The following is a 24,520-nucleotide window of genomic DNA, read 5'->3' on the forward strand; positions in this document are numbered from 1 at the left end:
ACAAAAAAGAGACACAGAGAAGAGATAATATGAGACACAGTAAACCAGGGAGCTGAGGTGGAGCAAGAGAATGATCACCTCTCTCCCACTCCAGAAGGTTCCATGGGTTCCCAGAGCTGCCTAATGAGAATACAACAGACACAGAAGAACACACAGTGAATGGACACAGAGCAGACAATGGGGGTGGGGGTGGGGGATAAGAAAAATAAAAAATAATTTTAAAAACACTACATACTGTATGATTCCAAGTATATGACATTCTGAAATAGGCAAAATTATAGAGACAGTGTGGCAGCTTGGTATTGTTTATGAATTCCAAAAATAGATACTGGACTGTGTTTGCAAACTGGTCTGTTCCTCTGGGTATATTAGATTGTATTAGACTCAGAGGTTTCACTTTTACTTTATTAAATCAAGATTAGAGCTTTTATTTTTTTTTTTTATTTTTTTTTTTTTTTAAAGATTTATTTATTTATTTAATTTCCCCCCCTCCCCTGGTTGTCTGTTCTTGGTGTCTATTTGCTGCGTCTTGTTTCTTTGTCCGCTTCTGTTGTCGTCAGCGGCACGGGAAGTGTGGGCGGCGCCATTCCTGGGCAGGCTGCTCTTTCTTTTCAAGCTGGGCGGCTTTCCTCACGGGCGCACTCCTTGCGCGTGGGGCTCCCCCACGCGGGGGACACCCTTGCGTGGCACGGCACTCCTTGCGCGCATCAGCACTGCGCATGGCCAGCTCCACACGGGTCAAGGAGGCCCGGGGTTTGAACCGCGGACCTCCCATATGGTAGACGGACGCCCTAACCACTGGGCCAAAGTCCGTTTCCCTAGAGCTTTTATTTGACCACATCATAAGAGTGACTTGGTTTGAGTTCCCACCTACAGCTAGCCTACAGGTGTAGACTAAATAAATGGAGGCTCAATCAAGGACATGGACGTAGACACACAGAGAAGACACACAGAGGATCCTGCAGCCCCGGGAAGAGAGATGAGCCTGATGGCCTACAGGTGAAAACAGAGCAGCTGAGCCCAGAAAGAAATGAGCCCCGGGAAGATGAGCCCTATGCCAGCCTACAGCTGAGATCGGAAGAAGCTGGAAGCACGGAGCCTTAGGAGGAAGAGGAAGGCTGAACCCTCGCAGAGACCGGTAGCCATCTTGCTCCAAAACATGGCAACAGATTTTGGTGAGGGAAGTAACTTATGCTTTATGGCCTTGTGACTGTAAGCTTCTATACCAAATAAATACCCTTCATAAAAACCAACAGATTTCTGGTACTTTGCATCAGCACCCCTTTGGCTGACTCATTCAGAGAGTAAAAAAATCACTGGTCATCAGGGATTAAGGGAAAAGGGAAGGGATGAATAGGTGGGGCACAGGACATTTTTAGGACAGTGATACTATTCTGTATGATACACTATAATGGTGGATACATGACATTATACATTTATCAAAACCCAAAGATCATAGGACATAGAGTGAATCCTAGTGTAAACTATGGACATTGGTTATAACGTACCGGGAAGCAGACTTGGCCCAGTGGATAGGGCGTTGGTCTATCACATGGGAGGTTTGCAGTTCAAACCCCGGGCCTCCTTGACTGGTGTGGAGCTGGCCCATGTGCAGTGCTGAGGCACGTGCCATGCAGGGGTGTCCCCTGCATAGGGAAGCCCCACGCACAAGGAGTGCGCCCCGTAAGGAGAGCCGCCGAAAGAAAGTGCAGCCTGCCCAGGAATGGTGCCGCCCACACGGAGAGCTGACACAGCAAGATGACGCAACAACAGAAAAAAGAAACACAGATTCCCATGCCACTGACAACAACAGAAGCAGAAAAAAAGAAGAATACATGGCAAATGGACACAGAGAACAGACAACTGGGTGTGTGGGGGGGAATAAATTTAAAAAAAATAAATCTATAAGGTACCAATATTGTTCATCAATTCTAACAAATGTACCACAAGAGTTAATAATAGAGGAAACTATGTGCAGGGTAGTGGGGGGTATATGGGAACTCTCTGTATTTTCTGTGCAACTTTTCTGTGAACCCAAAACTGCTCTAAAAAATAAAGTCTATTTTTTAAAAATAGTGACAACACCAACCACTAGTGAGGATGCTGAGAAATAGATTGCTCATACATTGCTAGGAGAGGTGTAAAATGGTGAAACCACTCTGGAAAACAGTTTGGAAGTTTCTTGTAAACTAAACATGCAATTACCATAAGATACAGCAATTGCACTCTTGGACATTTATCCTTAAGAAATGGAAACATATGTTCTTACAAAAATCTGTTCACAGATGTTCACTGTGGTTTTATTCAGAATATCTCCAAACCACAAACCACCTCACATGTCCTTCAACAGGTGAATGGTTAAACTGTGGTATATCCATACCAAAGAAGACTACTTAGCAATACAAAGGAACTACTGATTACATGCAACAACCTGGAATCATGCCAGGTGAACAAAGTCAATCCCAAAAGGTTATATACTGTATGGTTACATTTATATAACATTTTTGAAATGGCAAAATTACAGAAAGATAACAGATAAGTGATAGCCATGAGTTAGGGAGACAAGGACATGGTTATTATAAAAGGGCAATGAGAGTGATTCTTAATTTTAGTGGTGATATAACTGTTCTGTATCTTGAATGTGGTGATGGATACACAAACCTCACATGATGAAACTGTATACAACTAAATATACACACACACAAAATGAGTACAAGTAAAGCTGGGGAAATATGACTTAGATATATGGATTATACCAATATCAACATCTGGTTGTGATACTATACTACAGTTGTGCAAGATGAAGCCACTGGAGGAAGCGGGACAAAGGGTGCAAGGGCTCTCCCTGTACTTGGAGGGAGGTCCTCTTGCAGAGGAGCGCATCCTTGGGTGGGTCTATTCATAAGCTCCTGCCAGGTAACGTGGAGCCCAGACAGCGGCCAAGGAGCACGACAGCCTGCCCATTCAGAGAGCAAGCAGGCCAAGCCTGATCTCTCACTAGAGGTAGCTTCTGCCACCCTGAGCTAGTGCCTCCCCCCATATCTCAGGGGATGCCTACTACTGGCCACTCAGTAATTATCTGGCTGAGAAGCAGAGAACTTTCCTAAGGGGAAAGAAAAGAATTTGCTCTCTCTCCCTGACCCCAACAGAAGCAGAGCCAAACCTTTTGAGCTGGAGCACATTTTGGACACTGGCACAAGGGATGACAGAATTCAAGATCCACTGTGCTGACAACATCCTCCACTTCATCCAGGTCCTCCTCTGTCCACTCCAAAAGGTAACGTACCTGGTGACCGTAAGGAGAAATCGGAACTTGAAGCACAGCCTCAGCTCCTTTATAAGTACAGTATCTTACAAACATACATACACACACACACACACATACACAAGTCAGGACCTACACGTCCTCAACCACCAAAATCATTTGTAAATGACTTCTGCTCCTTCATGAAGAGCCCAGGGTGCACCTGTGCCCAAGCCTTTCTAAAGTCTTTTATTTTTTTAAAAAAGGTTTATTTATTTAGTTCTCCCCACTCCCTCACTGTATCTGTTCGTTGTGTGCTCCTCTTCCTTGTAGGAGGCACCAGGAACTGAACCCGTGTGGGAGAGAGGCACCTAATCATCTAAACCCTTTTAATGCTGAGAGGTTAGGCTAACCTTTCTGCAGCTTGTTGGAGACTCTTTTCTTCTATTTTAAAAGGGGGCAGACTGATGCTGCTTCAGGATGCCTGCCCTAAAACCCTGCTCCTGAAAATACAAATACAAAAACACCTGCTCCTGGGGCACCTACTGAGTACTTTCTCCTACATTATGACTAATTGTGTGCTTTCAATCCCCAGGAAGGCAGCTCCAGACCCCTCCATGCTTACCTACATATGCAATTACCATATGACATACCAATTGCACTTTTGGACATTTATCCTAAAGAAATGAAAGCAGATGTTCTCACAGAGATCAACCACTTGTTCTAGGCAAAACAACTCAAAAGTGGTCAACAGAACTGAAATGCAGGCTGCCTCTCTCGTGCCATTGTTCTTCCCACTAGAATGCACTGGCCCAGAGGTGAGAGCGTTTATTAATAAAAGAATTTATTTACATACGTTCTAGGAAGGTGATTTTCTAGAATATTAAATTTGCAAAAAGGAAACAAGGTAAATCTACTTCAGGCCTGGCTCTGAGTATATGAAGTAGGTACACACCTGGAAGGAGTGATGAGGGCTCCAGGAAGAACCCCCACCTCCATCTCTCTTCCCCAGGTCCTGGCCACACCTGGACAATCCAGCCCTCAGTGCGTAAACACCAAAGGCCAAGACTCAGCCCCCCAGCCCCGCCTCCCGGTAGCTGTGACAGGCTAAAGGCAGCTCCTCATGAGGAGAACAGGCTGGGGGCTGTGCCCTGGAGGCGGGGGTGACTGCCACGTATGTGGGTAGAGGAGTCTGGTTGGCGACCCCAGGGCCCTGGGCAGTTTGTCTCTGTTCACCTTCTGCAGGAGTGGCCTCAGCCCCCTCCTTGCCCCCAGCAGGAAGATGAGCAGGTATTCAGGACATTTTCCACACAGACTATTCAATGGGTCACCACTGGCTCTGAAGAAGTGGTGCCTAAAGAAGCCCCGTTCTTTCCGCCAGCACGCTGGGTCTGCCTAGGGCTGCCTCAGGAACAAAGCAACAGCAACCAAACGCAGGCACCCCTTTCCCCAGGAGTAACCGCTGCCATTCTGCTGGGTAAACAGTGGCCTCTGGGCAGAGGCTGATACACGGATAACTGCATCTGGATTCTTAATATCCCGGAGGCTGTTAACAGATCCAGTGGTTTCTAACCACCACTTCAAACGCAACCATCAGTGAAAAGCACCCTTGAAACACACATCACTGTAAAGCTCCCTCATAATAGGATTTATTCGGAGCTCCTAATTCCTCCTTCTTTAAAAGTGGCTCATAGAGGCAGCCAAAGACAGGCCAGAAGAGCCTGCCGGTGGGAATCTGACGCAGGCTGTCTGTGCTGTCCAATGACCTCATTGGGAGAGAGGCCTCTCACCCGAAAGCTTCAGGCCAGAACTTTCTCCTCAGAGGTCAGCCCAGAGCAGCCCGCCCTCTCCCCCAGCATCTGCTCGTTACACCTCGCAGCCTCGCCCTCCCCCCGGCTCAGGTGGCACAGCTCTCCACTACCTCAGCAGAGGCCCCTTCTCCCACCCTGTGCTTCCTTAAAACCGGGCTTCTTGCCTTGTGCCCTGGCTGGTGCCAGACTCCAAGCACACACTCTGAGCCCCGGACAGGGGCTTTTCTGCCTGCCCAGGTCTCAGCCTCCTCCTGGGGTGAGTGGCTAGAAGGAAGGGGCCAGGCTCATTGCAGGGCCTCATGTCCACCGTCCTTATAACTTAGGGGAACACTGCCATTATCAATATTCACTAAATGTAACACCTCATTATGAGACTGAAAACAGAACCCACGCAGCTCACAACTGAATGGGCGACGAGAAAAACAGGAGTAGAGATTTTAAACTGAGAGCAAGCCATTTAAAAATGCACTTCTGAAAACTTACCATTTCTAGATCTCCATCAGCAACAGCTCTTAGAAGTTTTTCTACCTTAATAAAAGGAAAAAAGATGTTAGGAAAATTATTTTAATAATAATAAAATGCAAATAGTAAACGTAACATTCAGAAAACCTAGTAGCGTTCATTTGTCTCTTGATTTCTGGACTGTTGACATCTCACTTACTACCTAACCAACATTTTCCTAAAACTGCACAGATATCCTAGGAAGTTGATAGTGTGCACAGAATCCATTACTATGTAAGGTCTATAAAATGGTCCCTGGAGGCACATGTGCCCCCTGAGTGGTCACCACCCCTATGACTGAGAACTACACACACTCAGCTCACAGCATCCACGTGTTGGGGGAGTTTCAAGGGTGGACATGCCCTCCCAAGAAAGATTCCAGGTCTCTGTTAAGACTTTGGAGCCCGTCCCTTAGCTTTTTTTACTATGGTTGTGCCTCAAGCTAAGCTTTTTAGGCCCTCCAAGCACAGGTCACAGTTTAGGGGTAGTTGGGAAGAGGGACACTAGGCAGGTAGGGGAGGGTTCAGGGGAACAACCCAATGAGTCTTGCTACATCACAATGGTCTACTCTTCAAGTAAAGAAAGAGGTTTATCTACATGTGCTGACACTGAACAAGCTCCAACAGAAGTGAGAAGAAAAAAAAAACAAGATCTAAATCAGCTTTACAAAATGCAATGTGTGTGCATATAAACATCTACATACCTTTGTGAGAAGGAAGAATGATACACACCAAGTTGTCAACAGCAGGCACTTATGGATGGGGTGGGAGGTGAAGGACAGAGAACTCCTTAATTCATAAAATAATCTTAAATCAGACAACCAACAAGATGGCAACAGAGTAAGTTGCTCCTAGAGTCAGCTCATGCTACAGGGCAGTTACAATCACCCAGAGCTATCTAAAGCACCTGTTTGGGGGCTCCAGGAGACCAGAAGAGCTTAATACAATACATTTGAAAGAATGGAAAGAGACCACCCATCTGCCAAGGAGATTCGTAAATAAAGCACTCACCGCCACGGAGGCCAGTGACCATCCTCCACTGGCACAAAAGTTACCTTGGGAGTTATTCTGCGGCTGGAATTGGAAGCTCCATTTCCCAGAAGCAGGGGAGGAAGAGAGAGTTGGGCACCAACTTCAGCTACTGATGAGTAAATTCAGCGGGCTAAAATAATCCTAACAACACCTAAAGTTTCAATCTGTCCAAGTCGGAAAGAAGCCAGTAGCCACCATTTTAACTCTGCTCCTGGCACGAGGGGAAGCCAGGCTGACAGAAACACAGAGTCCTGGTACAAATCAGCTTCTTTCAATCCAGCTCAGATTGCAGCTGGAACCTAAGCCCCAGCCCCACCTCTGGCACGGAGGAAACTTGGGGGACCTGTGCCAGCCTCTCCAGCAAACTACAGGCCACACAGTGGAGGATGGTGATCATCCTACTTGGGTGGTGCGAGCCACTCAGGAACTATTCTGTGGCTGGAGCTGGAAGTTCCATTTCCCAAAAACAGGGGAGGAATATATCATTGGCCACCGAATTCAGCTACTGATCAGTCAATACTGCTGACTAAAGTACAACCTGAGGAACGACTAAAGTTTGAACCTGTCCAAGTAGGAAAGAGGCCGGTAGCTGCCATTTTGACTCCACCCCTGGCATGAGTGGAATATTGACTGAAAATCACAGTGCTGATAGGGACCAGCTAATTTCACCCAGATCGGCCTGCAGCCCTAGCCTAGGCTTCAGCCCCACCTCTAGGAGGGAGGAAGCTGGTGAGCCCTGCACCATCTTCTCAGAGTAACTGCAGGTACATTCAGCAGGCACAGACTGAATAGTCAGAAGTCTACTGAGGCAACTGTGGTCATTTTGGACTGGCATGGCATAAACTACTGCCCACACCTGCAGCTCTATCACTGCCCCAGGTAGGGGGAAAGGGAGGTGAAGCATCATCAGTCTCTCTGGGTAACTACAGTCTAGGCCTGCACGACTTAGATTATTATACACAGCTGTGGCTCTGTCCCTACCCCAGGCAAAGGAGAAAGTTGGGAGAAGCTTAATCAGTCCCTGGGGCAAAGAGGGTAGCTTGAGCATCCACAGCTTGCAGCACCTACTACATCCTTGGCTTCTACTATACAACCAGCAAGAGAGAAAGGGCAAGAGAGCCCTAAATTAAAGAGAGAAATTGCACCCAGAGAATAAATAATCTAGTAAACCAGATGCCAAGACACCAACAAAAAATTACAGTCCACACCAAGAAACAGGAAGATATGGCCCAGTTAAAGGAGCAAGATAAGCCTCCAAAATGACATAAAAGAGTTGAGACAACTAATCATAGATGTTCATGCAAATCTCCTTAATAAATTCAATGAGATGGCTAGAGAGATTAAGGGTATTAAGAAGACACTGGATGAGCACAAAGAAGAATCTGAAAGCATACACAGAAAAATAGCAGATCTGACAAGAATAAAAGGTGCAATAAATGAAATGAAAAATACACTAGGGGAAGCAGATTTGGCTCAATTGATAGAGCATCTGCCTACCACAGAGAAGGTCCAGGGTTCAAACCCAGGGCCTTCTGACCCATGAAGTAAGCTGGCCCATGCACAGTGCTAATGCACGCAATGAGTGTCATACCACACAGGTGTCCCCCACCTAGGAGAGCCCCGTGCACAAGGAGTGCGCCCCTCAAGGAGAGCCGCCCCATGCGATAAAAGTGCAGCCTGCCCAGGAGTGGCACCGCACACACGGAGAGCTGACGCAGTAAGATACGCAACAAAAAGAGACACAGATTCCTAATGCTGCTGACAAGAATGCAAGTGGACAAAGAAGTACACATAGTGAATGGACACAGAGAGCAGACCTCAGGGTGGAGGGGAAGGGGAAAGAAATTAAAAAAAAAAATACACTGAAATCATAAAATAGCAGATTTGAGGAGGCAGAATTGGTTAGCTTGAAGAAATGCAAATATACAAAAGAAGGGTTAAAGAAAAGAATGAAAAAATTGAACAAGTTCCCAGGGAAATAAACGAAAGCAAAAGATGTACAAATATACATGTCCCAAAGGAGAAGAGAAGGGAAAAGGGGCAGAAGGAATATTTGAAAAAAGAATGGTAGAAAATTTCCCAACCTTATTGAAGGACATAGATATCTTATGTCCAAGAAGCACAATGTACTCCCTTCCAAATAAATCAGAATAGACCAACTGCGAGACACATACTAATCAGAATGTCAAACGCTAAAGACAAAGAGAGACTTCTGAGACCAGCAAGAGAAAAGCAATACATAACATATAAAGGATACCCAATAAGATTAAGTGCCAATTTCTCATCAGAAACCATGGAGGCAAGAAGACATATTGTATGACATATTTAAGATACTACAAGAGAAAAACTTTCAGCCAAGAATGTTATATCCAGCAAGTTTGTTTTTCAAAAATGAGGGTGAATTTAGAATATTTACAGATAAACAGAAACTGAAAGAGTTTGTAACAGAGACTGGCTTTACAGGAAATACTAACGGGTGTGCTACAATCTGAAAAGATAGGAGAGAGAGGCTTTGAAGAGTCTAGAAATGAAAATTACATCATAAAAGTAACTGAAAGTGTCAAAAGAGTGGTGAAAATAAAAATATGACAGATAAAACCAAAATATTTTGGAATAAACTTAACCAATGATGTAAAGCACTTGTATTCAGATAACTACAAGTCATTGTTAAAAGAAATTTAAAGACCTAATAATTGGAAGAGCATTCCATGCTCACAGATTGGAAGGCTAAATATCATTAAGGTGTCAAATTCTATTCAAATTGATAAACAGATTCAATGCAATCCTCATAAAAATTCCACCAGCATTTTTTAAATAAATGGAAAATACAATTACCCAATTTATTTGGAAGGGGAAAGGGTCCTGAATAGCCAGAAATATCTTAAAAAGGAAAAGCGAAGCTGGAGGACTCTCACTTCCAGACTTTAAATCATTATTACCTAGCTACAGTTGCAAAAGCAGCATGGTACTGGCATAAAGACAGACACATAGAGCAATGGAACTGAACTGATGGTTCAGAAATAGATCTTCACATCTATGGTCAAGTGATTTTTGACAAACCTGTCAAACCCACCCAGCTTGGGCAAAACAGTCCACTCAACAAATCACACTGAGAGAACTGGACATCCAAAGTCAAAAGAAGGAAAAAGGACCCCTATCTTCACACTTTATACAAAAATTAACTCAAAATAGATCAAAAACCTATATATAAAAGCAAGAATCATAAAGCTTCTAGAAGAAAATGTAAGAAAATATCTAAAAACCTGGTGGTAGGTGGTGGATTCTTAAAGGAAATAAGAGGAGGACTGAGACTGACTACTGATGTTTAATGTATATAGACGTTTTAATTAACTTTACTGTAAAAGTGTGGAAATGTAGAGCTGATGGTAACACATTAGAGTGAGAAACAGCTGGTTTATAAATGGGAATGTGACTGAAAAGGGTTGTCTAGCAATGTAATGCCAACTGAAAGAAAGCTAGACAATAATCTAGGGACTGAATAACACAGTAAACCCAGGGGTGGATGAGAATTGTAGTTGATGGTAAAGATGCAAGAGTGTCCTTTGTGAGCTAGAGCAGATGTACATCACTATTGCAGGGTGGTGGTAATGTGGAGAAGCATGAGAAAAATACAACTGGAGTGACCTCTGGACTGTGGTTAACAGTAATAATACAATATTCATGCATCTATGCCAAAGATGTATTGTGTTGGTAATGGGGGAGGTATGGAAAAAGTGTGCCAAATGTACGCTATGAACCTGGCAATAGTCTGATGATATTATCTCATAACCTGTAACAAATATTCCACCACAGTGTGGTGTGTTGATAGAGGAGTGTTGTTTGGGAATTCTGCACTTGTGCATGACTGTTTTATAAGTTTACAACTTCTGTCATAGAAGTATATTTAACAAATAATAATAGGGTAGGGTTGGGGGAAAAATACACCAAATGTAAGATAAGGACTATAGTTAGTAGTAAGATTTTGATAATATTCTTTCATAATTTGTAACAAATATCTCACATCAATGCAAGGTGTTGGTGGTGGGTTGATGTATGGGATCCCTGTATGATGTTATGCATGTTTGCTTCACAAGCTTTTACTATACACTTATTGTTTATGTATGTTCATGTATGAATGATATAATAGAATAATAATAATAATAATAATAGGCTAGTTTAGTGAAAAAATACACCAAATGTAAGATACTTTGGTTAGTAGTAATATTTTGAGGATGATCCTTAATATTGGTTAAAAATGTTTCACAACAATGCAAGATATTGGTGGTAGAGTGAGGTATGAGAGCCCTGTATGATATCATGTATGTTTGTTTTGTAAGTTCACAACTGTTACTGTACAGTTATTGTTTGTATATTTATTTATGAGTGATATACTTCAATAAATTTTTTTAAATAAAAACATTTAAATACATACACTGAAAAAAAAGATCTTAAATCAGTGGACCTGGAGGTAACTTTACTTGTACTTTTCTTAAAGTATTCTTTCTCTCTCTCACCCTCCACTTGCACACACACTGTATTCACACAGCAAAGGACTGCTCAGGGAGTGGACCAGGGAGGGCAAGCAGGAGTGGACAGCAGTGTGAGTGCCATTCAAGGCCATTAGGAGGGCGTCAACCATCCTGGACGCAGAGATGTGCCTGTCCTGGTAACGGGCAGCTCCCCACAAGCCATGTGGCTCCCTGACCAGCTGCCCTAATGCCAGGGCCCCCAAGGCCTCATCTGTGCTGCCACTGGGAAGGCTCACCTCTCTGTAGTCCCTCTTGGTCTCTCCTCGTCTGGAGCTCCCAGACATGGAGGAGAAGCTGGAGGTGGAGGACGCCCGGCTGAGGGAATCCACAGAGCGCTGAGGGGACTGAGCAGGAACCTGCAGGAAGGGACATGGGCCACAAGGACACTTGAGGGCCAGGGAAAAGGCCCTTGGTCTCAAACATCCAAGCAGCACAGCACTGTTCATTTACCTCGGAAGACTTAGGCCTCTTTTCCAAGGACAGATGACTGGCTTCCAACACAGAAAGAATCTAGGAAGACAAAGGGGATGGTAAAACTGCCAAGTGAAATGGGCTGTGACAAGGTCTCATCACCCCATGGTACCCCACTGCCTGCCTGTCTCCTTGTAATGCCAACACAGCGAGGGCCGCAGACCACACAGCCTGGCCACACCATCAGACACAGACCACAGCCTGGAGCTGTGGGGCCTTATTCAAGATGACATGGAACCAAGTCTGGGAACCACCCCCTCAACCCGGCTTCCTCTTGTCCTAATGGGGAGAGGTATTCCCCCACGGATGGACTCAGAGAAGAAGAGGCCTCGGCATGGAAAGGGCCTCAAAGCTCACTTTCTGGCCTCCAGGCCTCTTTGTCCCTCCGCACAGAGGGTGGCCTTTCCACTGGCATCTGCAGGTCTCAAGCAGGAGTGGTTCAGAGCTGAGCCAAGGAGGCAGCCTGCTCTTTCCCTGTGGAAGGGGCCTATGATAGAAACTACAGAGGCAGAGGAACCTTCACCACCATCTCCCTGCCCCAGGGCCTCTCAGGCCAAGGGCAATGCTATTCAGTCCCAGTTAGCTGGGGCTGCTCCAAAGCCAAGGTCTTGTGAGTGTACAGATAACACAGTTGCCATCACCCTGGGGGGAGGAGCAGAGATTTATGCCTTCAAACCCTCTGCTACTCCCTGAATAAGACAGGAACAAACAAAAACCTCCTTAGAATAGAGTTAGAAATTATAAAAAAGGAGCTGGTAAAATAAGAGGAGGCTGAAAGCAGGGTCTGTGCAAAGGGCAGCAACTGGAGACTTGTGAGCTGCAGGTGGCTGCTATTCTGGAGGGCTGTCTGATAGCCACCCAGCCCACTCCTGCCTCTGACTGGTCATTGACGCACTGCTCTTAAAACACCCCTCCCAGCAGAGCTGCTCCTGGGAGACAAGGGCACAAAGAATTGCTCACTGCACCCACCTCTAAAAGGTAGCACTTTCTCTATAGGTTGCCAAAACTCACAGGTTCCCAGAAATCACTACCAGGAAGGGTATAAAATGAAACAGTTCAAAACTGCCTGAATTAGAATAAACTTTCTAGGAACTGAAGATAAACAGAACTCCAACACTCCAATGGGGCAGAATGCCTGCCCCATTCCTGTCTCTGCCTTTTGCATTCAGAGCCTTTGTCCCATTTTCACCCACTATAATTGCTGATAAATCAATAGCACTCAGAGGCCAGGTTAAACCATGCTGGCAGCAGCTCTTGGAATAACACTGAGAAAAAAAATACTAGTAAAACTGAAAATAATATAAATAAGACCCATCAACAACCAGGTCCCAAATGCAGCAGGGAGTGTGCAGGCCAATTCCATCCTCAGCCACAAATGCACAACCAGTCCTGCAAGGCAAAGACCTAATCTATGGACATTCATTTTTTTTTAAGTCACATGCTGCTCAGAGATGAAAAAGGCTACCTTTGAGTTTAATGCACAGTTGAGTGGTGTTTCTTTCAGTCTGTTCTGGATCTCTGTGGATGCTCCATTTTGTAGCAATGTCTCTATGATGCCCTGATAACCCCAACGTGCAGCTATGTGCAGGGGAGTGTCTCCTTTCTCGTTGCCAATATCCAGTCTGCAGGTGTGCACATCATAGTATACCAGAGCCTTCACACACTGCCAAGGAATGAAGAAATGGCACTAATAACTAACATGCCAGTGTTGGCAGTCCAGTCCTTTTCTCCATCACCAATTGTGCAGCAACAGAGTTAGACCTCCAGGGTTCCATGTTACCTAATCAGCACACATTGTTTTTTTCAAAAGAACTCAACTGCCAATCAATAAGAAATGGCTGGATAAAACTATGATGTATCGATGTGCAGAATAGAGTAACCAGCCACAGCGGGCCAAGACTGCCAGCCCTAGAAAGGCCTGCTCGTAAGGGTGGCCCTTGGCTGGCATCTGGGACTTGGATTTCGGGAGTATTCCCATAGTTGCCTAAGTGAGAAGGGTGGCTGACTATGCCCGAACTGTTTTTACAACAATGTGGTTTATGCTGAGCACCTGCTTTCCTTCTGGGAGTCGGGAGTTCTGGTACGTGCCAGGCAGAGGGTACCTAAATTCCCAATAAAAATCTCGGACATTGAGTCTCTTATAAGCTGCCCTAGTAGACAACTTTTCTCACATGTTGTCACAACTCATTGCTGGAGGAATTATGCATGTTCTATGTGACTCCATGGGCAGGGACTCTTGGAAGCTTACGCCTGGTCTCCTCTGGACTTCACCCCATGTGCCCTTTCCCTTGGCTGATTCTGCTGTGTGTCCTTTCACTGTAATAAATTAGAGCCATGAGTATGACAACATGTGGAGTCCTGTGAAGTCCTGCTAGTGAATCACTGTACCTGGGGGTATTCCTGGGGACCCTGACACAATCCATAGGATAAATTACTGTGCAGCTATTAAATAATAGGTTAGATCTATATTTATTGACCTAGAAAATTCCCATGATATAATACTAAATAAGGAAGTAAGTTGCAAAAAATGTATAGGGGGAAGCGGATGTGGCTCAAGCAGTTGGGCCCCGCCTACCACAAGGGAGGACAGGTTTGGTTTCCGGTTCCTCCTAAAGAAAACGAGAAAAGTGAACTGAAGCAATGGGCTGGCACAGTGAGCTTAGACAGCAAGGTGATGCAGTGAGATGACATGAAGAGACACAACGAGGAAACTCATTGAGACGCAAGTGGGAGCAGAGGTGGCTCAAGCCATTGGGTGCCTCCCTCCCACATGGGAGGTCCCAGGTTTGGTTCCCAGTGCCTCCTAAAAAGAAGACGAGCACACAACGAACAGACACAGAGAGCAGATAGTGAGTGTAAACAACAAAGGGGGGGTGGAGAAATAAATAAAATAAATCTTAAAAAATATATATATATAGGCTATGGTCCAATTTTTGTGCCTCAACCAGCCTAAACCCATGTACATAAAAATCTATCAGTATATCAGTATGGGAAGAAGCAGGAGCAGTGGTTAGGAAAATATAACACACAGACAGTAAAATAATCAGACAATGGAAAATATAAAAGTCCGTGATATTACTATAAAAATAGAATATGTAAAAACTGAATATTAACAAAGTTAAGAACCAGATGTTAGTTGAGATGAATGAAAATTATTTAATTTCAGAATGAGATAATAGGCAATCAAGTTTTGGATTTCTATTATTTCAATACAGCATCTGCAGCAATGCTCACCAAATGTTCTGATACTTATCAACACAAAATACTAAGTTAAAGTAATTATAAATGCTTGTTTTTCCTTGAGTGGAAAAGGTAGGAACAAATGCTTTCACGACAGCAAGAACCACTTACATCTTCGTGCCCATACGTGCAGGCCAGGTGGAGGGGAGTATTGCCATTGTTATCCTGCACTTCGGCACTGGCTTTGTAGTGCAGCAGCAGCAGCTTCCAGAGGAGAGAGGAAGAGATGAGCACCAGCTAAACAGGCAGTGCAGCCACAGAAAGTGCAGCCTTGAGTCTTATAAGGGTGAGCTCACCTGTCCCCATTTTAAATCTTATTTACTTATATCACTATTAAATGATATCGTCACTCCCATCCTTCTTAACAAACCTTTAGAGATTAAAGGAAAAAGTCTATAGCCATACCCTTTCTTCCCCCTTATTATCATGAGTTTCAAACCTAAGCCTAACAGTCTTGTCCAGGGATCCTGCTCCCCCAGAGTGGTGCCTCAGACTCGCAGCCCTGAGCGTAGGGCTATGGAAGAGCCAGTGTGGGACAGCAGAGGCCCTCTGGAGATGCGTACACAGCATGGCCAGCATAGCCGCAGAATCCGCAGGAAGAGCCATGCCCACACAAGCTGTACTCACAGCCGGGTGGATGCTCACCGTCACGCTCTGGCAGCCCTTCTGGCATGCGAGATGCAGTGGTGTCGACCCATGGTAGTCAGTGGCGTTCACCACGGCGCCTTTGGAAACGAGGAGGTCAATGAGGGAGGCCTGCCCTGTAGGACAGAGGAACATCACAACTGAGGAGGAAAGGGGAGAGGCCTACCAAGCCCTGAATATAAAACAACAACATGATTTTACCCTCAGATTACCAGGCATGAGACACGCCAGGAGATAGTTTTCTACTTGAGACTTCCAGTAAGACTCTGCAGTCTCAGAACACTTTGGGGCATCCCTCAGAGAAAACCCAACTCAAATCCACATCCCAGCAACAAAAGTTAAAGGAAAAGAGCCTTAGACATCCCAAGGAGAGTCCATGGTTCATCAAGTCATAAGATGGATTATTACACAGCCATTAAAAAACATGTTGGGGGAAGTGGATGTGGCTCAACTGATAGAGCTGCCGCCTACCATATGGGAGGACGTAGGTTGGATTCCTGGGGCTTCCTGGTGAAAAAAAAGAGAAAGCATGCCTGTGTGACAAGTCAGTGCCCACGCGAGTGCCCACATGATGAGCCGGTGAGCGCGAGTGCCTGCGTGGTGAGCTCAAGTGCCTGCGTGGTGAGCCAGCGCCCGTGCAAGTGAGTCATGCAGCAAGATGATGACGCAACCAAAGAGAGACAAGGGGAGAGTCAAGGTGAAAAGCAACAGAAACCAGGAACTGAGGTGGCGCAATTGACAGGAACCTCTCTCCACATTAGAGTCTCCAGGATTGAATCCTGGTGAATCCTAGAGGAGAGAAAATGAGAAGACAACACAGACAGCAAAAACAGCAGGGTGGGCGGAGAAGGGGGGAAAATAAATAAATAAATCTTAAAAAAAAAAAAAACATATTGGGGAAGTGGATGTGGCTCAAGTGATTGGGTTTCCATCTACCACATGGGAGATCCCTGATTTGGTTCCTGGTGCCTCTTAAAGAAGACAAACAACAAGCAAACTTTGGGCAAAAACAACGAGCAAGACAAGAGCAAACAATGGGCAGACAATGAGTGAAAACAAATGAGCAGGGAGCAGATGTGGCTCAAGCAGTTGAGCACCCACCTCCCACATGGGAGGTCCTGGGTTCAGTTCCCAGTACCTCCTAAAGAAAAAACAGACAACTAGCAGACAACAAGCAAAAACAACAAGCAAACGATGAATGTAAACAACAAACAAAACAACAAGCAGACAGACAAGGGAGCCATCTTGGGTGGGGGGACACATATTTCCAAGGAGAAATGTCTTTATGCATTGCCAAGAGACAAAGGTACAGCACAGAACAGTAGGAGCTCTACATGATCATATCTTTTATATATACCATCACAAAAGCATGCAGAAATTCCAGATGATCATAAATCAAAACGATCTCTGGAGGACAGTAAAGTGGCAGGTGATACTGGGGGAGGTGTGTTTTCTACCTTGAGTGTACACTTCAAAATACAATAAAATTTCTTAAAAGCAGGACTACCAGATTCCCACTGACAATTCTGAGACCATTCTCATAGCTCAGAGACAACAGTGAGCACTATATGCACATGCTCTTCCAGCTAGGGAGGTGACACGGTGGCCCAAGGCCTACAGAACAGTCACTGCTCTCCTCCTCCCAGGGTAGCCCTAGGGGGCTGGGCCCATGATGCAGCTGCTTCCACCAACCACCATCACACCATTCAGCCTTGCCCCTGCTGGGCCAGCCTTGGCACTATCCCTCTGCCAGCCCAAGACCACATACCACAGAGAGCAGCCACATGCAGTGGTGTATGACCCCTGTCATCCCTGGAGAATGGAGTGACAACTGAAGGGTCATTCAGCCTCCTACAAGAGAGAAGATACAGAAAATACACCATGGGAATGGCATGGCAACGCCTCTCCACGAAAAGGTTGGAACTGCCAGGGTCCTGCGACTAGAGACAGGTCACAAGATGAGGTCCAAGTTGTGTCTCTTCTACAATGGTTGGGGACCACCCAGCCCCTGCTCCATCTCCTCCAGGGGGTAACCTAAAGCATCTAGCTCCAGTGTGCCCACCCCTCTAGGTCTCTACATCCCGCAAAAAAAACCGACAAGGGTAATGGGAAACCAGAAATGCTTTGTGAGAGAAGCTGACATTCCTTCCATCCTAAAACCCATTTTCTGCACACCCTTCTGAATGCTACCCTGGCATCCAGCAGTGTGCCAATATCTTTACAACCTTTGTTCCATCTGATTCTCCAAAGAGGTAAGCAAGGAAGATGTTACTGTCCCCAATTTAGAGCTGAAAAAGCTAAGGTATAGAGAAGATAAGTTCCTTATTCACAGTTGTATGGCAAGTACATAGAAATGCTCACAGCCCAGGTCATATCTCCTTATTCCCAGTGTACCCACCCAAGAGGACCCTCTTACCCAGAGACGAGTTTCTCACAGTCATCACAGAAACACAGAGGGTGACACATCTTTTGGATGGCATCTTTATCATGGTCTTCTTGACTCAGAAGTCTTTCTACTTCTTTCTGGTTACCTGATGCAATGTGCTAAAAAGTAACATCAAAAATACTATCAGGGAAGTGGATTTGGCTCAATGGATAGAGCATTCGCCTACGAGATGGGAGGTCCAAGGTTCAAACCCAGGGCCTCCTGATCCATGCGGTAAGCTGGCCCACGTGCAGTGCTGATGCATGCAAGGAGTGCCATGCCGCGCAGGGGTATCCCCCACGTAGGGGAGCCCCACGCACAAGGAGTGAACCCCATAAGGAGAGCCACCCAGCATGAAAAAAGTGTAGCCTGTCCAGGAGTGGTGCCGCACACACAGAGAGCTGACACAGCAAGATGACACAACAAAAAGAGACACAGATTCCTGGTGCCACTGACAAGAATACAAGCAGACACAGAAGAACACACAGCGAATGGACAGAGAGAGCAGACAACTGGGGGGGAGGTCAGGGAAGGGAGGAGAAATAAATAAAAAATTAAATCTTTAAAAAAAATACTTATCAATATTGAGGAATATTTATTTTCTAAGATGCCAACTTTTTTAGAGTCCATATCTAATTATGCATGAATGACAGGAATTGCTCTCTGGAATTGGCTTCAAGATAATCTGGGTGGATAGGGAAGGTGGGAGGGGTAGAGATGAAACAAGACTGGCACTATGGTAGTTACTGCTGAAGCTGGGTGAGGGCTCAATTACTTAATTATACTACTCTACTTTTGTAAAATTTCCATAATTTAAGTTTTCATAATTAAAACAACATGACAAAAACCACAAGGCAAGAGCAGGAGGGGCCAGCACACCTCTGGGCCTCAGTGTGGACTTTATCACCTCCCTAGGAAAGGTAGCCACCAGGCAATCAGTAGGAGACCCCATCAACAAAAGGACTCACAGGGCTCTCCACAGACTCTTCCGGCCCTGTCTTCCCCAGCGTGCCACGATGACCCACCAAACCAGTGCCCGGCGCATACACATGCACACGCAGACAGCAGCCTGCTGAGAGAGGAGGGGTCCCGACCAGGCAGGGGGCTCCTGTGCAGCACCATTGTGCTGGTCCAGCAGATGCAGCACAGCATGGTGGAGAAGAGGCGGGAGACCTGCTGCTCCAACTCTAGAACCTCAGTATTCCCTTCACCGGCTCTACTTGGAGGCCACTCAGACGGCTTTCACAGAGATGCTTTCATAGATATACTAGAGGCGTGGAGCCAGTGCAGTCCTCTCTCGCCTTTGCCCAGGAAGACTTCTTGGTGTCTCACCTGGAATAAGCAGTCAATGGGAGTTGATGTCATCTGAGAAAGTAAGCTCATTCTTTGCTTAAGGAACAGTCGGTCGCCAAAGCCCTCAGATTCCTGCAGGAAAACCAAACAACCTATTTATTCCCACATCAGGTGCTTTCCATGCAGATCATTCAGAAAACAGGCCCAGAGAGCAGAACAGGACCCAGAGTGCTTCCCTCTCCCTCCCACACCTGCACCAGCCCACTGGGACAGAGCAGACCCTGGTGGGGTTGACTCTTCAGGAAGTGGCAGCTCTAACAATAGTTTCCTGCAATCACCCCCAGAAGGGAACCTGGGATTGTCCTGACGTCCTCCCCTTAAAAACATCTGTCCTAATGCCTGTGGAGCCCAATCCCCCACTGCTTTAGGCAGGGGCTAGAGCAGTAGGCCCATTTGGTAAGCTGTTCTGTATTTCCTAGTGCCAACCAGCAAGAGAGAGAGGGATCTTAATTTTTAGCATACTTATTAAAAAGAGTGGACAGGATAGCCACCAGCCCAAAGTCCATCAGGACCCTGGAGGAGTTCCTGACATGGGCAGAGATTCTCTAATCCCAGATCAGTTTGGCATTCAAGGATCCACCCCTGTTAATAAATTCAGATCTTCATAAAGGTTTACCTCGATTAAAAAATCTAAAAATTTATAGTTATTTATGAAATAATTTCCAGCAAGATACTTCGTTGGTCAATTGAACACCTGCATCTAAATTGTCTGATCACAAATTAGCTTCCCGAAAAAAGAATTTTAACAGCAAGTAAAGAGGACTTTTTCCCCAGGCCAGCTGCTGCCAGAAAAATTCACCAAATGCTGACAATATTGTAGGATATGGCTTTCCCTTTACAGTCTTCAAAGTTCTGACTTGAGAGTCCAGCCAAAGATAGAGCCAACAGCACTTCTAGGGATGGACCATTTCCAGGGTCTTCTGTCAAGGCAGGGTCCCTCATGCTAGTCCCCTAAGAGGGCCAATTCAGAAAATGAACATGAACACCTCAGAATTAAAACTATTTTTGCTCCCAGCTGCTATTACTACACTAACAACCTGCCTTATACTGGGATTTATATAGCCAAGCAGCTCATGTTGTAATATAAATATACAACATTTATATTGTATATGCTTCTACAACTGAAAAGGAAAAAAGCAACTAAAAAGATAATGACAATTAAATTCAATACATGATCCTGGACTGGATCTAATAACAGAGGAGAAAGGTTCCCAAAAGGACGTTATTGGGACATAAGGGAAAAAATGGGATATAGAATGAAAGCTTTATGTCAATGTTAAAGGTCTTGAACATGATAACTATACTTAACATGGTTACATAAGTGAATATCCTTGTTCTTAGGAAATGTACATGGAAGTATTATGTGTTCAAGGAGCATGATGCGGGAAGCGGACTTGACCCAGTGGTTAGGGCATCCATCTACCACATGGGAGGTCCATGGTTCAAACCCCGGGCCTCCTTGACCTGTGTGCAGCTGGCCCATGTGCAGTGCTGATGCGCACAATGCCACGCAAGCGTATCCCCCACGTAGGGGAGCCCCACACGCAAGGAGTGCGCCCCGTAAGCAGAGCCGCCCAGGGCGAAAGAAAGTTCAGCCTGCCCAGGAATGGTGCCGCACACATGGAGAGCTGACACAACAAGATGACACAACAAAAAGAGACACAGATTCCCATGCCGCTGACAACAACAGAAGCAGACAAAGAACACACAGCAAATAGACACAGAGAACAGACAACTGGGGCGGGGGGAGGGGAAGGGGAGAGAAATAAATAAATCTTTAGAAAAAAAAAAGGAGCATGATGCATACAACCTACACTCAAATGTTCAGAAAAGAGAGAGAGATAAATAGCTAGGAAGGTAGGTAGGTAGATACAGACAGACAGACTGATGGATACATAGATGCATAGATAGATGATACAGCAAATGTGGCCAAATGTTAAAACTGGTAGATCTGGGTATCAGGGATATGGTAGAGTTCTCTGTATGGGTTTTGTATTATTTTTGCAATTTTACTGTTAAGTATAAAATTATTTAAAAATAAAATGTTTACCAGCGGGAAAAAAAAGAGGTATGTTTTAACAGCCATCTTACAATCTGGCCAAAGGTGTTAAAGTCCTGGCCTTCTACCTGAGCACCACAGAAAGTAAGAAAGCAGGAAGCCCTCCTGTATGGGGCAACAAGGAATCAGGAGCACTTTCCAGACATGGACGCCTCCAGCTGACAAAACACCCTTGGCTCCAGGTGGCAACATCAGGCCAGGTTCCCTTGCAGGCTGACAGGACCAGGAGGGGAGCAGCTTCCTAGACCAATGAGAGGGAAAGGACTGGAAGGGCAGGGTGCGCAGCACGGGAACCACACTAGCACCATGAGGGCACCACACATTCCAGAGTCTCACAGAAGATGGCTCACACAAAGAAATCTGACTCCGCACTATGAAAACAAATGGCAATTCTAATTCTGCACACGTGTGCTTGTAGAGGCATGCAGGCACATACGTGTGTTCAGGAATTTCAGTGATTTCCCCTTAAATACAGAAACAAAGCATGGTAGAAGCAAACACCTGTTCAGCCAGTCATATCTGAGCTTGGAATGGACAGCTTCTAATTTCACCAGCAGGGGATCAAACGTCAGCAGGGGATCAAACCAGAGCCCAGCCAAAAGCAGAAATTAATTCATCAAACATCATAACGCTGTCAGGTTACACACCGAGCAAGTACAGCATTATTTCGAATTTTGTTTAAAAATAACATTGTATATACACAGAAAAAGGATATATACCAAAATGTTAAAAATCATCCCTGGCTAATGAGGTTTATAAGAGGCTACTGTTTTCACTGTAACTTTATATATTGCAAATATTATTTACAAACAAATATTAGTCATGTAATCAGAAAAAAATGTATTCTTTTGGGGGGAAAAAGACGATAGTCCAATGCTATATATAATACCATCTTAATTATGTACAATACACATGATAGGAAAAGACTGAAAAATACATTAAAATGTTAATAATTAATTCAGTACTTTTACCCAAGTGCATCTGTCTGGACAGTCCTGTATTCTTTCCCAGATGTTTTAACTTATTACTTTAGGAAATTCTGAAATCAGTAAAAAATTGAGATCACATCAATATTCAATCCTCAGGACTCTTGGTTTGTAATATAGAAATCTCTTGTGGCTTCTGTGCATACTGTCACATTTTACTGGTTAGTATGAAATGAAATAGGCCGGCCTCCTCAAGACTCACAGTCCCCCAACAGCTGAGGCCCCATTCTTGGAGAATGCCCCTACCTGCACAAACCCCCCAACGTCACCAAATGTGCAGGATACCCACAAAGAAAGGTCAAGGCAGGAGTGAGATCTTACGGGTGGTTTCATGGAGAGGCTTCCTTGCCGAATGTATTCAATTGCAGCCTCAACTGAGGTCAGGCAGTATCCCAATTCATCTTTTGCCGAGCTGCTAAATCTGAAGTTTTTGATATAACTCAAATTTGCCATCCTAACAAAAGGAGGAAAGAAGTTTTATCGTTGTGTACCACATGAGCACGGCTGCAAACACATGCTGCTGGCTTGCACGACTCATCGAATGCCTAAAGCAAGCCCGTAAGGACTCTGTCTCCAGGGAGCTAGGGCCACTGTCCCTGAGCTGACCAGTGCTAGGCCCAGCAGTGCTGACTGTGAAGCTGACCTGCACAGGAGCAGCTGAAGGGCACAACTGCACTTACAACGACTAAAAAATATTTTTCCAAACTCACCAATAAATGAAGATGCACAACACAGAGCCCTCCCAAATAATAGCTTATATTCACGTACTTCCTATGTAAGTATGAAAGAGGATATTTTCTATTTAGAGTGTGTGCAATCAGGGAAATAAAGTGAAAACACTTGTTACTTTTCCCTGTATAGTCTAATTTTCAGAAAGATGAATATTGTAAAGTAAGCTGCGGGGTCCAACAGAACTGGGGTCAGCTTCCCATGTAGCCAGTGACCAGCTGTGTGTTCCAGAACGAGAAATGTAAGCTCTCTGGGTCTCAGAGTCCCCATCTGTAAACGGACGGCTCATAGGGATTATTCACTTAAATCAAAGTGGCTCTTCCTAGAGTTACACTAAAAATTACCATGATATAATATTGTCATTTTTTATAAAGGATTTTAACAAAAAGTGTTACCAGTTAGGAATCTCTGTTTTCACAAGCAAATATAACAGGACTGACAGAAGATCATCAGCACACATGGTTTCCAAGTTGACTAAAAAGGGGAAAAAACGTGTTCAAAGACCATCATGAGACTCAAATGGACCAACAAACATATCAACTCCCCACCACCATCCAACCCACAAAACCACAATCCAGTAAGATTACAATTAGCTTTACAGCAACCTGCCTAGAGATCAGATACAGGAGGGAAAAAGAAAGCAAAGCACTTTCAGAACACGCTCAAAAGAAGGTAACTCTAAGAAGACTAGCCCTCATCACCTCCCTAGATCATTAGGGACAGTGACATCAGTGATAGTGGAAACAAAGCAAAGATGTGGCCAAAGACCCTTCCTTCCTGAGGTCATTTCTGTTTTAAGCACTGTGGAATCTGTGCCAACCTGGAGCTTGACTTTTTTTTTATTTTGAAATTTTAAGTAAATCATTACATGTTTAAAAGTTCAAACCGTGCATAACAGCAAATTATGAATGTCCCTCCCATCCCTTTCCCAGAGGCTACTCCTGCTGCTTCCTGTGTATTTTTCCATAAACAGTCCATGAATGCACCTATGGCTCGATACACCCGCTCCCCTTTCTTTAATGCTGTTGGAAGTGTGACATATATATATATACACACACACATATACTCTTGTTATTTCACTATTAAGATATATTAATGCCTTGAAGATTGCCCCCTTTCTATGCACATAAATCTGCCTCCTCCTTGGTACTTTTTCCTTGGCTTATTTTGTTTACTTTTTTCCTTAAAATTTTTATTTTGAAATAGTTTCAAGCTTATAGGACAGTTGAAAAATAATACAAAACCCATATAGAGAACTCCAACATAAGAGACCCACCAGTTTTTAACATTTTGCCACATATGCCATATCATTCTATTTATCTACCTATCTCCATCCACCCATCCACTTATCTATTTATTTTCTAAACACTTGGGAATAGGTTGTATACATTATCTCCTTGAACACATAATACTTCCTTGTACATTTCCTGAGAACAAGAATATTCACTTATGAATGTCTGGTTTACCTTTTAATGGAAAATTTCAAACATATATGA

The 24,520-nt window shown here is 44.7% G+C and overlaps 1 protein-coding gene across 4 annotated transcripts in view; it reads right to left on the reverse strand.

Annotated features, from left to right (window-relative positions):
• Positions 1-24,520, reverse strand: part of ANKRD27 (ankyrin repeat domain 27) — a 76,746-nt gene that overhangs the window by 20,909 nt on the left and 31,317 nt on the right. For 2 of the 4 annotated variants that reach the window (XM_058280111.2, XM_058280114.2), the window contains 12 exons: positions 23,420-23,498; positions 22,617-22,749; positions 19,230-19,322; positions 17,889-18,016; positions 17,241-17,323; positions 15,473-15,588; positions 14,939-15,031; positions 13,053-13,250; positions 11,567-11,626; positions 11,353-11,472; positions 5,539-5,583; positions 3,164-3,286 (listed from right to left, as the gene is read on the reverse strand). In XM_058280111.2, the coding sequence (XP_058136094.1) occupies positions 3,164-3,286; positions 5,539-5,583; positions 11,353-11,472; positions 11,567-11,626; positions 13,053-13,250; positions 14,939-15,031; positions 15,473-15,588; positions 17,241-17,323; positions 17,889-18,016; positions 19,230-19,322; positions 22,617-22,749; positions 23,420-23,498 (1,271 nt within the window). The remainder of the gene's footprint in view (positions 1-3,163; positions 3,287-5,538; positions 5,584-11,352; positions 11,473-11,566; positions 11,627-13,052; positions 13,251-14,938; positions 15,032-15,472; positions 15,589-17,240; positions 17,324-17,888; positions 18,017-19,229; positions 19,323-22,616; positions 22,750-23,419; positions 23,499-24,520) is intronic. The other 2 variants (XM_058280113.2, XM_058280112.2) reach the window with 2 other exon arrangements.

The sequence above is a fragment of the Dasypus novemcinctus genome, chromosome 18 (genome assembly GCF_030445035.2).
Source record: "Dasypus novemcinctus isolate mDasNov1 chromosome 18, mDasNov1.1.hap2, whole genome shotgun sequence".
Classification (NCBI taxonomy): Eukaryota; Metazoa; Chordata; class Mammalia; order Cingulata; family Dasypodidae; genus Dasypus; species Dasypus novemcinctus.